The following is a 16,797-nucleotide window of genomic DNA, read 5'->3' on the forward strand; positions in this document are numbered from 1 at the left end:
AAACTTATATTTTATTGAGTTCTGTGGATGAGAACTATGGAATTACTTTGAATTCCGCTCTCTATATATACAATTTTTATGCTACTTTCTATTCTGTCTATATACTATCTTTTATGTTCTTTTTACATATTATCTTTGAACTATTTTTCTAATATACTATCTATATTTTAAATACGCTATCTTTTAATATGCTATCTTTTAATATGCTATCTTTTTATATATGTTCTTTTTAATATATTATCTTTTACGTTCCATCTTTATACTATCTTTTTATATTATCTTTTACATTATTTTGTGTTCTTTAATCTTTCTGACATTATTTTATATGTTCCTTTAATTCGCTTTATGTGTTTTGCTTATAATCTATCTTTTGTGGCTTATAATTATTCTTTCTTATCGTTCTTATTGTTAAAGATTGCTAAGCCGCAATTGATCGACTCTATTTATCCTATTGGTTCCTTATCAATCATTCAATAAATATTACATCATGTAGATCATTACTCTTCCTAAATGTTTATCAACATTATAGATATCACTTAGTTTATATATCACTAAAAATTTGAGTTCGTAAAAATTATGGGATTCCTATTACTCTTCCTAAATGTTTATCCTTTTCGGCTAATTATTTATCCATCTACGCCAATCCATAATTAATTTGTTCGTTCTTAATATTTAATAATTACATTTGGTGGTTGAATTTTATCATCTTTTCGTGCTTGATATTCAACCGTTTACAATGTTAGTTAACGTTCGTTAATAAAAATATTAAAAAAAATAAAATTTTCGAAGGGTTTTACCTTCGATATAGGAGTCTGGAACTCGGTTTCAGATTTCCTTGCCTAAAAAAAAAAGACGAAACGTTTGTTAACATTTTGCTAAATAAAAATATTAAAAAAAATTAATTTTTTTGAAAAGTCTTACCTCCGATATGGGAGTCCGGAACTTGTTTCGGATTCCTTTGCCTAAAAAAAAGAGACAAAACATTAGAAACGTTTCGTTAATAAATTAATTAAAAAAAAAATTAATTTTCGAAGGTTTGTTTTACCTTTGATATGGAAGTCCGGAACTTGTTTCGGCTTCCTTTACCTGAAAAAAAAGAAACAAAACATTATAAACTGAACGTTTCGTTAATAAATTAATTAAAAGAAATAATTTGAAAGTTTTACCTTCAAACAGAACTTTCAAATGGGTCCGGAACATACCTTTAGCATTCTGGACCTATAAAATACAAAAACGAACGTAACTAACGTTCGTTAAAGTTAAATTATAAAAAAAAAATATTTCAAAGATTTTTACCTTCAAAATAAACGTCCGGAGCCATTCTTTGGCGTCCAGGACTTATAAATATAAAAATGAACGTTAATTAATGTTCGTTAAATAAAAATATAAAAAAAAATTCAAAGGTAAAACCTTTACCTTCGAAATAAGAGTCTGGAGCCGTTCTTCGGCGCCCAGGACCTAAAAACATGAAAAACGAACATTAATTAACGTTCGTTAAAATAAAATTAAAAGAAATATTTCGAAGGTAAACTTTACCTTCGAAATAAACGTCTGGAGCCATTCTTCGGCGCCCAACACCTAAAAACATGAAAAACAAACGTTAATTAACATTCGTTAAAATAAAATTAAAAAAAATATTTTGAAGGTAAACTTTACTATCGAAATAAACGTCCGGAGCCATTCTTCAGCGCCCAGGACCTATAAAACGTAAAAATGAACGTTAATTAACGTTCGTTAAAATAAAATTAAAAAAATATTTCGAAGGTAAACTTTACCTTCGAAATAAACGTCCGGAGCCGTTCTTTGGCGTCCAGGACCTATAAAACGTAAAAATGAACGTTAATTAATGTTCGTTAAAATAAAATTAAAAAAATATTTCAAAGGTAAACTTTACCTTCGAAATAAACGTCCGGAGCCGTTCTTTGGCGTCCAGGACCTATAAAACGTAAAAACGAACGTTAATTAATGTTCGTTAAAATAAAATTAAAAAAAATATTTCGAAGGTAAACTTTACCTTCGAAATAAATGTCCGGAGCCGTTCTTCGGCGCCCAGGACCTAAAAACATGAAAAACGAACGTTAATTAATGTTTGTTAAAATAAAATTAAAAAAAATATTTCAAAGGTAAACTTTACCTTTGAAATAAACGTCCGGAGCTGTTCTTTAGCGTCTAGGACCTATAAAACGTAAAAATGAACGTTAATTAATGTTTGTTAAAATAAAATTAAAAAAAATATTTCGAAGGTAAACTTTACCTTCGAAATAAACGTCCGGAGCCATTCTTTAGCGTCCAGGACCTATAAAACGTAAAAACAAATGTTAATTAATGTTCGTTAAAATAAAATTAAAAAAATATTTCGAAGGTAAACTTTACCTTTGAAATAAACGTCCGGAGCCGTTCTTTGGCGTCCAGGACCTATAAAACGTAAAAATGAACGTTAATTAATGTTCGTTAAAATAAAATTAAAAAAAATATTTCGAAGGTAAACTTTACCTTCAAAATAAACGTCCGGAGCCGTTTTTTGGCGTCCAGGACCTATAAAACGTAAAAACGAACGTTAATTATAGTTCGTTAAAATAAAATTAAAAAAAATATTTCGAAGGTAAACTTTACCTTTGAAATAAACGTCCGGAGCCGTTCTTTGGCGTCCAGGACCTATAAAACGTAAAAATGAACGTTAATTAATGTTCATTAAAATAAAATTAAAAAAAATATTTTGAAGGTAAACTTTACCTTCGAAATAAACGTCCAGAGCCGTTCTTCGACGCCCAGGACCTAAAAACATGACATATGGGCTGATCACTGACGCTCATTTCACTAAGTACATTTTGTGACATGATCCTGATCTGTACTACCAAAATGCGTGATAACTTGAATTTCGAGCCAATTGTCGTTCTGATTAACAAGAAAAAAAATTTTTTTACTATTGAAATCATTTGTTTCAAATGAGTTGTAAATGGGTTTGGAAGAGTTCATCGCGAAATTAAGAAAATATTAAAAGAAGGTATTTTTATTTTTAATATTCAAGTTTTAAAAGTTTTTTTAATTAAGAAACAAAATTTATATAAAACAACTCTTTATAACGCGTTATGGTAAGTAATTTTACTTTGTAAAATAATATATGTATTTATTAACTTAACTATTAATTATTTACAAGTAGACTGCAAGAATTTTTTACCATAATTATCCTAATGATCCTTATATATATGCTCAATACACTTCTGGAGGAAAAAATTTTTGTTCAAAATATAAGATAATAACACTCGGACATTACCCACAGAATATTAAATATACACAAAAAAATAACCATAATGCTGTTCAATATCCGATACCAGATGGATATAATGTGAAAACGGAAATTGCAGATCAAATGCTATGTTGTGAAACAAAGTATACTTTGGCAAATAAGGTTTTATACACTATTACATGGAAAGAAAGACGAGCAGAATGGATGGTATCTAGTGAGCGATCTGCTAGTGGGGCTGTAAATGAGTTCCTAAAGGTATCTTAATTATTTTGCGCAACACGTTTTATGCATTTTTACTATTTTATTAATTATTTTATATCAATGTAGAAAACTAATCGTAAAAAATCTCAAATTTCTGGAGTACATGTCTTTGGATTTGATATTAAAATATTGCATCAATTACGAATTGAACAACCTAGAGAACTATCAACTGATAAAATTACTATTGATAAAAGAAAAAGACCACTTAATGAAATACAATCATTGTCACAGCAAAACAAACGATATGCATCATTTGGAAGAGATGCTTACAAGAAAGTTAAAAACCTTATCTTAAAACATCGAATGGTCTCAGAATCTGAGGAGCCAATTTGTATACGTAGTATGGAATTAGAAAATGGGAATAATATCATTAATATAAAATATAATTCATTATTGGATCTTACAAGGTTAGATGCATATGTACGTGTATGTGATGAGACCTTATTAAGTCGTGATGGGTATCGAAGGCTTGCAACTATAGAAGCACGATTGATACGGGAGTATCAAGTTGCACATAGGCGAATTGAGATCACTAAATTAATAAATAACCAAATAAACATTGGAACATTTAATCTTGATAAAGGACTTGATCAGCAATCTATACTTGATGATAATGATGAACCTCAAGGTAATCCTGATGGAATTATAGTTGATGAACAAGAAGTTGGAAATGGTGTTTATCGATCAGTCCGAACCCTTCTTCAAACACTTATTCCTATTTGGAATAAATCAGTTCCACCAATTCTACAATCAGGAGATACAATAAATTTAAAACTCAGTGGTGATGGAAGAAATGTGGGTCATAAACAGAATCATGTGATGCTAACTTTCTGTCTGTTAAATGAAAAAGATGAAGTGTTAAAGCCAGACTATCAATATTGGTAAGATAGAGTTTATAGCATATGTTTTTTTGTTAAAATAACTAAATAAGAAATAGTATTTGTCTTTATGTGGGAAAAGAAAAATACGAAACATTGGCCAAAGTTGGCCATTTATTCAAGCTTCAGCTTTTGGACCTTAAAGAAAATGGAATTTATGTTAATGGCATACACTGGCCAATTGAGTTTTTTCTTTCTAGTGATTGGAAGTTTATGTATAACGTAATGGGATTAAATGCACCAAACTCAAAATATTTTTGTTTATATTGTGAATGTGAATCTAATATTCGCTGGGACATGAATTTAAAGTGGCCAATTAATAAAAATACGCAATGTAAGTTTAAAATATTTTTATTAAATAAAGCATTTATTTATTATATTAACTTTAACATTTAGTTTAAAATTTTTTTAATTATAGCTAAGAAAAAACCCGAATTATTTCCTGTTATCAAACAGAAAAATTACATTCCTGACGAACTACATTTATTATTACGTATCTCAGATGTATTGATGGAATGTTTTTTTAATAACTTATTTAAAAAAAAGGAATTTGAACGGGTAATTAAAAGTCAAATCGAACAAACTATGAAATCTATTCAAGTACATTTTGAATTTTTTAAGTCACAGGGTGGAAAATGGGATTGGACTTCGTTGATGGGACCTAATAAGAAAAAAGTTCTACAACATTTTCCAGTCACTAATTTTATCTCAGGAAGACGTGGTGAAGATATTCAAAAACTTTGGCGTGATTTTTACGATCTATATATGTTTATAAGACGAACAGATCTTAAGAATTCCGAGATTGATGATTTTGAAATTAAAGTAAAAGAATGGATTTATTTGTTTTGTAGGCCAAATCAAGGTCAGATAAATTCATCATCACAAGTACCAGGTTTATACAGAAAGGAAGATGTCACACCGTATATGCATATCTTTTCGCAGCACATTCCTGAATTTTTGCGAATCCTTAAAGAAAAGAATTTGTCATTGCAGTTTTTTTTTGCTTCAAGTATTGAAAAAAAAAATCATAACCAGGTAAATATAAATTATTAAATTATTAATTATTAAACAAACTTTAATTACTTTTAAATTTTTCATTTAGGTTCGGTTATTTTTTGGTGGCACTACTATGGGTGGCGGGATTAAAGGAAAATCTGTAGTACAAGATATAATGGAATTTGAAAATCGTCAGCTATTTTATTTGCTTAATAATACTTCGCAAGAAATCCAGATACGAAATATTAATGCAGAAGATAAAGAAAACAACAATTAATAAGGTAAAATTTTAAACTTACTATATTGATTTATATTCTGAAGTGGTGGTCACGGTAAAATATAACAAAACTTTCCTTTAATAGATTCTTCAGGTGATTTTTGATTATTCAATGTTGCTATTTGTTTCTCATTACTATATTAAAAAAAAAAAAAATATGCATTTTAAAAATAGGTTTGCGTTATAAAACATACTTTTCCTGAAATTCTCCAGAATCAGTAATGAAATTACAGGTCATTCTTCCCAACGTGAACTCTCTGTTATTCTCTGATAATGTCGTTTGATTCCACATAAATTTGACTTGATACGTATTTTCATAATCCTCAAGTAAAACATAACCCTTAGTATTAGTAAAGGGATTCTGTCGGAAATTCCAATGATCATAGTGAAATATTTCCTTAAGTTTAGCTGCTCCTGCGAATCCTTCAAAACAACATTGATATTTGTGTTTAGCAGGACTATATTTAAACTTTTCTTCATTTTTAAAAAGATATACAAACACATTTTCTGGGAAAGTTTCGATAGAAAAACGTTTTTTCCCAATAGCATGACGGGAAAATCCAAGTTTTTTTTTAATAAGAACAATAAAAGAGTTAATATAGTAAGACATTTGTTCCGAAGAGGGTTGGGGAAGCGAACAAAAGTGGGGTATTGTTTTGTTATGTGAATGTTTATTTCTTTTGTGAATAAGCAATTTTTGATAAGTCATAAAAGCTCTAAAACAAAGCTTGCAACTGATAGAAGACTGGCTCGCCATAACTACGACACGACCTCTGAAAAAAAACTAACTAATATCTGATCAGCTAATCAGAGTTCGTGATTATCACATTGTTGATCAAGGTGAAAGAATTGAAGATGAGCGAAATTAGCCCATATGAAAAACGAACGTTAATTAACGTTCGTTAAAATAAAATTAAAAAAATATTTTGAAGGTAAACTTTACCTTCGAAATAAATGTCCAGAGCCGTTCTTTGGCGTCCAGGACCTATAAAATGTAAAAACGAACATTAATTAATGTTCGTTAAAATAAAATTAAAAAAAATATTTCAAAGGTAAACTTTACCTTTGAAATAAACGTCCGGAGCCGTTCTTTGGCATCCAGGACCTATAAAACATAAAAACGAACGTTAATTAACGTTTGTTAAAATAAAATTAAAAAAAATATTTTGAAGGTAAACTTTACCTTCAAAATAAACGTCCGGAGCCGTTCTTTGGCGTCCAGGACCTATAAAACATGAAAAACGAACGTTAATTAACGTTTGTTAAAATAAAATTAAAAAAATATTTCGAAGGTAAACTTTACCTTTGAAATAAACATCCAGAGCCGTTCTTTGGCGTCCAGGACCTATAAAACGTAAAAATGAACGTTAATTAACGTTTGTTAAAATAAAATTAAAAAAAATATTTCGAAGGTAAACTTTACCTTCGAAATAAATGTCCGGAGCCGTTCTTTGGCGTTCAGGATCTATAAAACGTAAAAACGAACGTTAATTAACGTTCGTTAAAATAAAATTAAAAAAAATATTTCAAAGGTAAACTTTACCTTTGAAATAAACGTCCGGAGCTGTTCTTCAGCGTCCAGGACCTAAAAACATGAAAAACGAACGTTAATTAACGTTCGTTGAAATAAAATTGAAAAAAATATTTCGAAGGTAAACTTTACCTTCAAAATAAACGTCCGGAGCCATTCTTTAGCGTCCAGGACCTATAAAATGTAAAAACGAACATTAGCGACGTTCGTTAAACAAAAATATAAAAAAAAATTTTGAAGGTAAAGGTTTTACCTTCGAAATAAGAGTCCGGAGCCATTCTTTGGCATTCAGGACAAGAAAATAATAAACCGAACGTTGGACAACGTCCGGTATATAAAAAATATTAGTTTCGAAGTTTTACCTTCAAAATAGAGTCTGGAACTGGTACTTTCAGCGCTCTGGACTTACAAAAAAAAAAATAAAACGAACTTTAGCTAATGTTTCGTTAAATTTTTTTTTTTGAAATGGAGTCCAGGACGTACCTTTTGTGTTCTGGATTAATAAAACAAACATTTTCTAACGTTCGTTAAATAATACTAATATCAAAGTTTGAAATAGAGTACCTTCGGCGTTCTGTAAAATGTATTTTTTGAAGGAGATAAAGGAGTCCGACATCTTTTTAGTCCGAATCTCCTGCATGTTGCAGATTATATGCCGAATGTTGGACGAATTTGCCTTAAAGACTCCGAACCTTGCAAATAAATTTTTTTTTTAAAAAAAAATTTCTTTGATAAGTTTCAAAGCTTAAAAAACTATAATAGAAATATTTTTTCTTTGGAATCTTTAACAGATTATTTCCTAAAAGGTGTTGTAGAAAAAATTATTTCACTTCTTTAGTAATAAGTGTTGTAGAAAAATTTTTTTTTTAAAGTCTTGTAAAGTTTTTTTTTTAAAGAGTATTGTAAAAAAAATTAAATCAAGTTAGAGTTAATCAAAGTTTAAATATTAAATCAATGATGAAATTGCAGATCGAACTGATATTTTAATGAAAAAAAAGCAAAAATCTGCAAAATTGCAGACTTCTGCATAAATTTCACATAAAAAAAAGCAGAAATCTGCAAAATCGCAGATTACTGCAGAAATTCATACATAAAAAATCAGAAACTTGCAAAATTGCAGATTATTGCATAACTTTGTAAAAAATAAAAAGCAGAAATCTGCAAAATCGCAGACTTCCGCATAAATTCACAAAAAAAATGCGGAGATCTGCTAATTTTACAGATCTCTGCAGTTCTGCATCTTAAAAAATTTCCCGATGTTAGAATCCTTAAGTTTTAATACCCATAATTTTGTATCAGTTTAAATACATGCTATTATTGCTTGAATGACTTCGTATATAGTATTGCAAGTGAATTTTTCTTTTGTATCACACATGTCAATTAGATCATCCCAAATGAAGGATTTTACGTTTCAAGTTTTTGATCCTGATTGGCACAGTAGCAATAAAATCTATATATTTTATTTTTTCATATAATATAGACATTTTTATTAATATGCTTCCGATTACATAATGGGCAGTATGATAGAAAGTTGCAAATTAATAGGAACAAGTCTGAAATATTATTTGAGGAAGGTGAGAGAGTTATACCCTTTGACACAATTATCTTTAAGTAACGTTTTCACAAATTCAAATTCTGCTTAATTCGTTTCATCATTAGTATCATTACACCCTTTAGCTTCTAGTTTTGAAACAATTAAGAGAGGATTTTCTGCGATTTCTAATTCATCATTTGGCAAGCGAATCATGAAGTCAAAAATGGTTCTATCTTTTGGATGTATTGCTTTTTTCACATGAACGTACTTCTTTATTTTTTCATTGTACTTGAACAAACTAAGCATTCGCAAGGAAAATGAACGTTTATTTACAATATTATTTATAATATTATTTTCCTGAAGAGACGCTAAAAGTTTCTTATGAACAAGTTCAGTAAATAATGCAACTTGAACATCAATAATTTTAAGTCTCATACTGAAAGTGAAGATATGGAGAGACATTTTTTTGCATTACTACTACTGGCAATAGTTGTAGTTTTACGATCCCAGTCTGAAAATATATCTTTACACATTTTTGCAAAAGCGCAGACAAGTGAATTTTGTATCTCTTTGCCTATTAGTTTAGGTTCAATAGAATTATATATCTCTCGTGGCAAATCAAAGTCTATAATAGGCTGGAATGGCTCATTTCCATCAATAAATTCGTGTAAAAAATATAATTGTTTCCGAAATTCAATTGGCAAATCTGAAATCCAAAATTACAAAATCGTAATTAATTACGTATTCCGAAATTCTGAAATTTGCATAATAGTACGAAATTGCGAATATCTCGGGATATAGTGATCAGATTTCGATGATCTTACTACCATTCGATTCATCTTATCGAGACGAATCTAATGATATGTGTTTCATTTCTATAGCACCGATATTAATGGAGTAAAATTACTATAAACATTTAATAAATTTTGGTGTCGAAGCACGATCTAGTGATTAGATTTGAATGAATTTACCACCATTCGATTCATCATAACGAGACGATTCTAATGGCGGTAAGATTATCTTTCCATATGGGCTGATTTGAATCTGATCACATAGTAAATTTGGGTGATAAGATCAGGTGTAACGTGATACTATTATGCATATAAGCTGCATATCATAGTAAAAATTTGTGACTTTATCATGAAGAACCAATCTTCGTTAAATCAAAACAACTGTAATCGCGAGTTGCAAATTGGTTTCAGATTGGTTTTTGCTGCATCGCAAAGAGTTAGGGAAAAAACTTTTAAAAAGTTTTTCGCTATAAAGTTAGTTTTGCTTGTAATAATAAAATATTTTTACGCGTATTCTGTATTAAAATGGCGTATGTGTTAGGGTCAAGTCAAGAAAATAACTGAAGTAACCAAAGTGAAACGCTATTTTTTATAAACGGTACTTTTTTTCTTTAATTATAATTAAACTTGGGATTATATAGTTAATATATTACCAAATACTTTCTAATAAAATATTATTTAGATGGCTATTTTACGAGAAATTTTTCTTATCAATATCCTGCAAGTTCTTTTATAACATCACAATACATATCAGGAAACCGACCCTTTTATTTTTGGTATAAAGTAGTGTCTTTAGGATATTATCCAACACCAGTTAAACTTACACAAAAAAATTCTAAAGATTGTATTCAATATCAAATACCTGATAACTATAGTGTTGAAACTGAAGTTTCTAAAATGAAGATCCGTTGTGAAACAAAGTATCAACCAAATGGAAAAGTAAGGTTTACAATTGTGTGGAAAGAAAATAGATCAGAGTTGAGTATATACAGTGATCGCTCTGCAACTAGTGTTGTTAATGCGTTCTTAAAGGTATTATTATTATTTTTTTTTCAAAACTGAACTTTTAATAATTATTTTTATTGATCTTATTAATTATACAGAAAAATAATCGCTCAAATTCTAATTTATCGGGAGTATACATTTTTGGGTTTGATATTGGACGATTGCATGAATGTCGCTTAGAAACAATGGGTGCTTCTATTACATTAGTTAACAAAAGAAAAAGGCCTCTAACAACGATTCAAACCATCTCAGGGCAAAATAAAAGATTTGCATCTTTAGGCAGAGAATCTGGAAAGGCAATTAGATCTTTGATTAAAAAACATCAATTGACTGATGAAACTAATCAACCAATTATTCATATTCATAAAATTGAATTGGATTTTAATGGCGAAAGTATTATTTTAACTTACAATCTACCTGATAATAAAAATGAACTTACAAAAATAGATGCTATTGTTAGAGCTTGTGATGAATCATTGTTAGCACGTGATGGATATCGGCGGCTTGCTGCAGTTGAAGCATTTCTTATACGTGAATATTTGATAGCTAATCGTAGGGTTGAAATTACAAATCTTATTAATAAAGATCTTAGAATTGGAACATTTAACATCAATAAAAGTGATAATGATCTGTTAATCATTTAGAATCTGATGATGGTATAATAGTTGATGAGGCAGAAATTGGAAATGGTGCATACAGGTCAATTTACACGATTTTACAAACTTTAATACCATTATGGAAAGAATCATCTCCTGCAATCATCAATTCTGGTGATATACTTAAACTTAAGCTTGGTGGAGATGGTCGCAATGTTGGTCGTAAGCAAAGCCATGTAATGATGACGATTTGTCTTTTAAATGAAGGAGAAGAAGTCTTAAAACCTGAACATCAATACTGGTAATAAATTTATTGTGATTTAATAACCAAAAATTAATTTAAATTATTAAATTTTTTTTTTTTAGCATTTGTCTTTATGTTGGACGAGAAAAATATGATGACCTTGCTAAGATAGGAAAATTATTTCAACATCAGCTTCTTGATCTCCAAAATAACGGAATATATGATAAAGATGGGAATCATTGGCCAGTGGAATTGTTTTTTTCTGGTGACTGGAAGTTTATGTATATAATAATGGGATTGAACGCCCCAAATTCGAAGTATTTTTGTTTATATTGTAACTGTCAATCTGAGTTACGCTGGGATATGGAACAAAATTTTGAAAATTCAGGAAATCATGCCTGTAATGTTAAAGGTTTTTTTTTCATGATTATTTTATTACCAATTAATTAAAACTATGAATATTTACTAATAATTAGGTGAAAATAGAAAACCAGCATTATTTCCTGCAATAAATCAAGAAAATTATATTCCTGACGAATTACATCTACTTTTGCGCATTGTTGATGTTTTGATGGAATGCTTTTTTAATGATGTAATTAAAAAAAAAGAGTTTGAAAAAAAATTAAATTAGAGATTGAACAAGCAATGCAAAACATTAAAGTTCATTTTGAGTTTTTCAAGTCAAGATCTACTAGTGGAAAGTGGGATTGGACTTCTTTAATGGGTCCTGATAAAAAGAAAGTATTGGAACATTTTCCAATTTCTCAATTTATTTCTGGCACTCGTGGACAAGAAATTGAAAAACTATGGAAGGAATTTCTCCGGCTTTATAAAGTTTTAAGAAAACCTTTTCTTTCAAACCAAGAAATTGATGCGTTTGAAATTGATGCCAAACAATGGATCCGTACCTTTTATTGTGCAACTGAAGGACATCCCAATTCAATATCACATAAACCTGGATTATATCGCAAACAAGATGTAACCCCTTATATGCATGTTTTCGCACAACACATGCATCAATTTATGCGCTAATTAAAGATGAAAAACTTATCATTACGATATTTTTCTACTTCTAGTATTGAAAGAAAAAATCACGATCAGGTAATTTGTAAATTTATTTAAAAAGGATATTTTATTACATATATTAATATTAATAGACCTTTTAATTAGGTTCAGTTATTTTTTGGTGGTACCACTATGGGTGGTGGAACTGAAAAAAAATTGGTAGTATATAATATTATGTCTTTTGAAAATCGTCAACTTTATTACTTAGTTAACAAAACTCCCAAAGAAATTAATACTAGGAATATTGATTCTAACAAAAAAGTAAATTAAAATATCATACATAGTGCTTTTGATCTAAGAATAATTGTTGAAGAGGAGAGCGTGGTAAAATAATTCTATATTGTGATTGATTATTTTTGGTAGTAGGCGTTGTAATATGACTTTCGGATTCTTGTAATTTTTTTTCGTCATTTCTAATAAAAAGTAATAAATACTTTAATTCATATAAATTTTGCACATAAAATTTAAAAACTTACTCGTTTACAAATTCTCCCGAATCTGTTGTAAAAGTGCAAGTGACAACACCACATTGAAATGTCCGGTTGTTTTCAACTAATTTGGTCTGTGTCCAACTAAAAGTAACCTCATGACTTTCCTCATAATTCACAAATAGTACATATCCAGTTGTTTTTGTTATCAGATCCTGTCGACAACTCCAATGTTCATAATTCAAAATTTGTTTCAACCTTTGTTCCCCACCTCACCTTTAAACGTGCAACGATATTTTCGTAATACTGTATTGTATCTAAATGAAGGTTCACTTTGAAATAAGTAAACAAAGACATTTTCAGGGAAAACATTTATTAAAACCCGTTTAGTTCCCACAGAATGTCTATTGAAACCAAGACGCTTTTTAATGAGAATTATAAATGCATCCTGGTAAGATATAAGTTGTTCAAAAGAAGGCCGAAGTAGTAAATGGAAGTGTGGTATAGTTTTGTTGTTTCGGTGTTTAGTTCTTTCATGAGTCAAAAGTAGTTTTCGTGAAATAAAAGTCTCTTGGCAAAGGCAACACCTGAGCGTCATATCAAGTTTAAAAACGCGTTAGTTGCAAAACACGGTCTAATCTTTATCAGATTTTGATGGGTGACAAAGTTTTTATTGGTTGCCATGGTTATCACAAATTATTCACAAAATGTCACGTTGATGATAAAATCGAATGGAGTCAAATCGGCCCATATGCTAGCATTGAAATTGGCGGAGCTATTATGCTATAAATATTTACAAGTTATTGGTATCGGAGCGCGATCTAGTGATTGGATTTAAATGATCTTACTACCATTAGAATCGTCTTATCGAGACGAATCAAATGGTAGTAAGATCATCCAAAATGGATCACTGGGTGCCGAGTTATTATTTGTTAAAGTTTTTATATATAAATCGGCCAAAATTAAGGCTAATTCTGGTCAAATATTTTCGTAATACGAAATTAATTACGGAGTCCAAAATTAATTACGGAATATGGAGTTTTTCTAATGAATTACTTAATAATTACAGAATTACGTAATTATGTATTTCCCGTAATACTAAAATAATTTCGGACACAAGTATAGTAAAAAATGGCTCTTGCAATCTGAAAGTATGGTTTTTATTTCATTCTCATTATCTATGACTAGAAAATGCTTTAGTCTAACAGGACCCGAATAATACTAATATAACTCACAAGTAAACTTTAAGTACTGAAGTAAAAATACATTTTATGACATAACTCTGTCAATATTGAAGCTAGGAATTCGATTTTACTATTATTAGAATTCTCTCATCGAAACGAATCTGATGATATAAATTTTATTAAAATTGAATCACTGGTTATGTTAAAAATAGGGGTATGTAGAATAACAAATTTTGAAAACATTTCTGTAATACGTAACTTTTGAAAAATTTTAATATAAACTCTACACAAACTCAAATGTGAGTTATATCAGTATTGTTCAGGATTCTGGTTTAATACTATTATCACAAATTTTATATAAGCATTTACCAACATCTTCAGCTTTAAAACTTTGCTTGTACAGGACAGAGGCGTCAAAAAACTCTGAAAGCTCTAAATATTCAGTCATTTTTTGAAAGCTGTATTATATCCTAAACTCAGGATATACTGTTATGGGAAAAAAGTTTAAATAAAAATAATTATAGAAATTTAAGAGCCAAATGAGAGGTGAATTTATCTGCCAATATCTTTCTAACGAAAAAAACATGTGTAGAAAGGTTTGTAATTGGCAAAAAGAATGTAAAATCTATTGAAAAAGACATCAACAAAATCCTTGCAAGCAGTGTGAAAAACCTACCATATCAAAGTATAGGATATAGATAAGTATCATTTGAAAATATATTACCATAGAAAGAAGCTAGATACCTTAGAAAAATCTATCCTAAAAAAATCTGCCTTAGAAAATTTTTGATTTTCAAAAGCAGAAGTGAAATAGCAAATTAACTTTATTAGAACGTTAGAATAGTTTCTTCACTTTCTTGAATAGTCTGCTCTAGGTACCCTAGATGACCTAGAAAAAATCAAACTTCTTTACTTTTTTTTTATCTATAGATATAGCAAAAAGATATCATAGAAAAAATTCATTTTTTTTCTCTAGAACTTTATTTTACTAGGACACCTAAGGCACCTAGGAAAGATAATATAGAAATAAGATAAAATAAAAAAAAACACTTTCTCCTGTAATAAACTCTGCTCTAGGAAGTGATTTAGTAAAATTTCTGCTCTAGAATACTTAAAAATAGCATACTCATTATCTCGATTTAGTTTAAACTATAATTGGGCCTCAGAAATATGATATTTACGCTAAAAAGCACTATAAAAAGGAACAGTACTATTAGAAAGCTGGTAGACTTAACTTTAACATAGATACTAGTATGTAATTTAGAGATAAACAAAAATAATACAATTTGATGGGTGTCATTAGAAAAAAAAGCTAGTAATAGTGAAATTCATCCAATATTTCAACTATGAAAATTGTAAACAAAATTTCTGGGACTACGTGGTCTTGAAAAAATGCCAAGAAAATCTCAAGAAGATACGTAAAAAAAGGGTAATTGATATTGTAGTACCCTGATGTAGAAATAATATGGAAAAGGGTCTGGGAAAAAAAGAAAAGTAAACACAATTTTTTTTATAAAATTGACGCATCTAATAATTTTTTCACATCCCATTCTGAGCACACCAGCCACATCCCTCAACAATAAAGCTCACAACGCAATCAAACCCAAGATCAGCAATTAATCGCCTTGCATTAGAAACACTTAACAAGAGAAAAGGCATATATTACAAAAAACAACATAGCACAAATAAGCACCAAAGATGAACTAAACTTCTAAACAATATATAACCAACTAGTATTCGTAACGAGAAACAAAGGCCACATACCATACCAAAAAAAATGCATATTATAAACAAAATCAAGAGCTAAACCAAACCCTCAAACAATAAATAACTAACAAGCATTTGAGAAAAAAAATGAAAGCCAAATGCTATACCAAAAAATAGTGGTCTGAACCGGTGATCCGTTGATCTGTACGGGTCATATCCGTTTAAAAAATTTCTTATCTGGTTTAAAATCTGTATCTGCCCGTAACATAACCAGATATGCAATTGCGGTTAGAAACGGATAGTATAATTAATTTAAAAGCTTAAATTTTGACATTTTTTTCGATGATAAATTGACAAATATAATTTTTTTATTTATATTTATTGCACAGTCATCAGCATGTAGTGTAATCCTTTCGTTTCATTTTATTTAATAAAGAAGGATTTTAATAATAATTAGTCCAACTACAACGAACCTCCTTTTTTTCTTCGTCTTGTAAAGGTCCAGTGCTACTCTCTTTTTCTTCTGTTTCAACAAATAATTCTAAATATTTAGTAGGTTCAAAGGTAATACCTTTAATAATTGAAGTACCTTTTCAGCGCGTTGCTTCCTTTTTTAGTGATAACTTTTCACTTGATTTTCAACCGGTTATTAGTGGTGTTTGTAACTTTTTAGATTTACTTTCATCTATTTGGATATAGTTGAAGACATTTTGTCACGAAAAATACGAGAGAAATAAGAAAAATTAGAAAGGGGGAGTGGAAAAGGCTTATGTTACATAATTTAACATATCTGATCAGATGAGGAAATATCTGCCAGATATTCACTGAATATCTGCTGATCCGGTAAAACCTATCCGTTTAGCAAACTTTCAATCCGGTTAAACGGATATATCTGGAGGATCACTGGATTGCAGATCACCGGTTCAGACCACTACCAAAAAAACTATATAGCAATAATGAAAAGAAAACAGAAAAGAAAAAGAAGTAACCCGATAGACAAATAAAAAGAGAAAAGAAAAAAAAGGAAAGAAAGCCACTGTAACAAATATAAAA

General features: G+C 29.3%; 2 protein-coding genes across 2 annotated transcripts; both read right to left on the reverse strand.

Annotated features, from left to right (window-relative positions):
• Positions 1-825: 825 nt before the first annotated feature.
• OCT59_028387 (uncharacterized protein) lies at positions 826-2,785 on the reverse strand (the record flags this gene model as incomplete). The annotated part of the gene is made up of 13 exons (XM_066147249.1): positions 826-839; positions 922-962; positions 1,046-1,086; positions 1,203-1,243; positions 1,417-1,458; positions 1,537-1,578; positions 1,776-1,817; positions 1,895-1,936; positions 2,015-2,056; positions 2,374-2,415; positions 2,494-2,535; positions 2,614-2,655; positions 2,734-2,785. The coding sequence occupies 13 exons, from the start codon at positions 2,783-2,785 to the stop codon at positions 826-828; spliced, it is 525 nt and encodes a 174-aa protein (XP_065993974.1).
• A 6,044-nt stretch (positions 2,786-8,829) lies between these two features.
• On the reverse strand, positions 8,830-9,159 carry OCT59_028388 (uncharacterized protein; the record flags this gene model as incomplete). Its single annotated transcript, XM_066147250.1, has 1 exon — positions 8,830-9,159. The coding sequence occupies one exon, from the start codon at positions 9,157-9,159 to the stop codon at positions 8,830-8,832; it is 330 nt and encodes a 109-aa protein (XP_065993975.1).
• Positions 9,160-16,797: the final 7,638 nt, after the last annotated feature.

The sequence above is a fragment of the Rhizophagus irregularis genome, chromosome 8 (assembly GCF_026210795.1).
Source record: "Rhizophagus irregularis chromosome 8, complete sequence".
Taxonomy (NCBI): Eukaryota; Fungi; Glomeromycota; class Glomeromycetes; order Glomerales; family Glomeraceae; genus Rhizophagus; species Rhizophagus irregularis.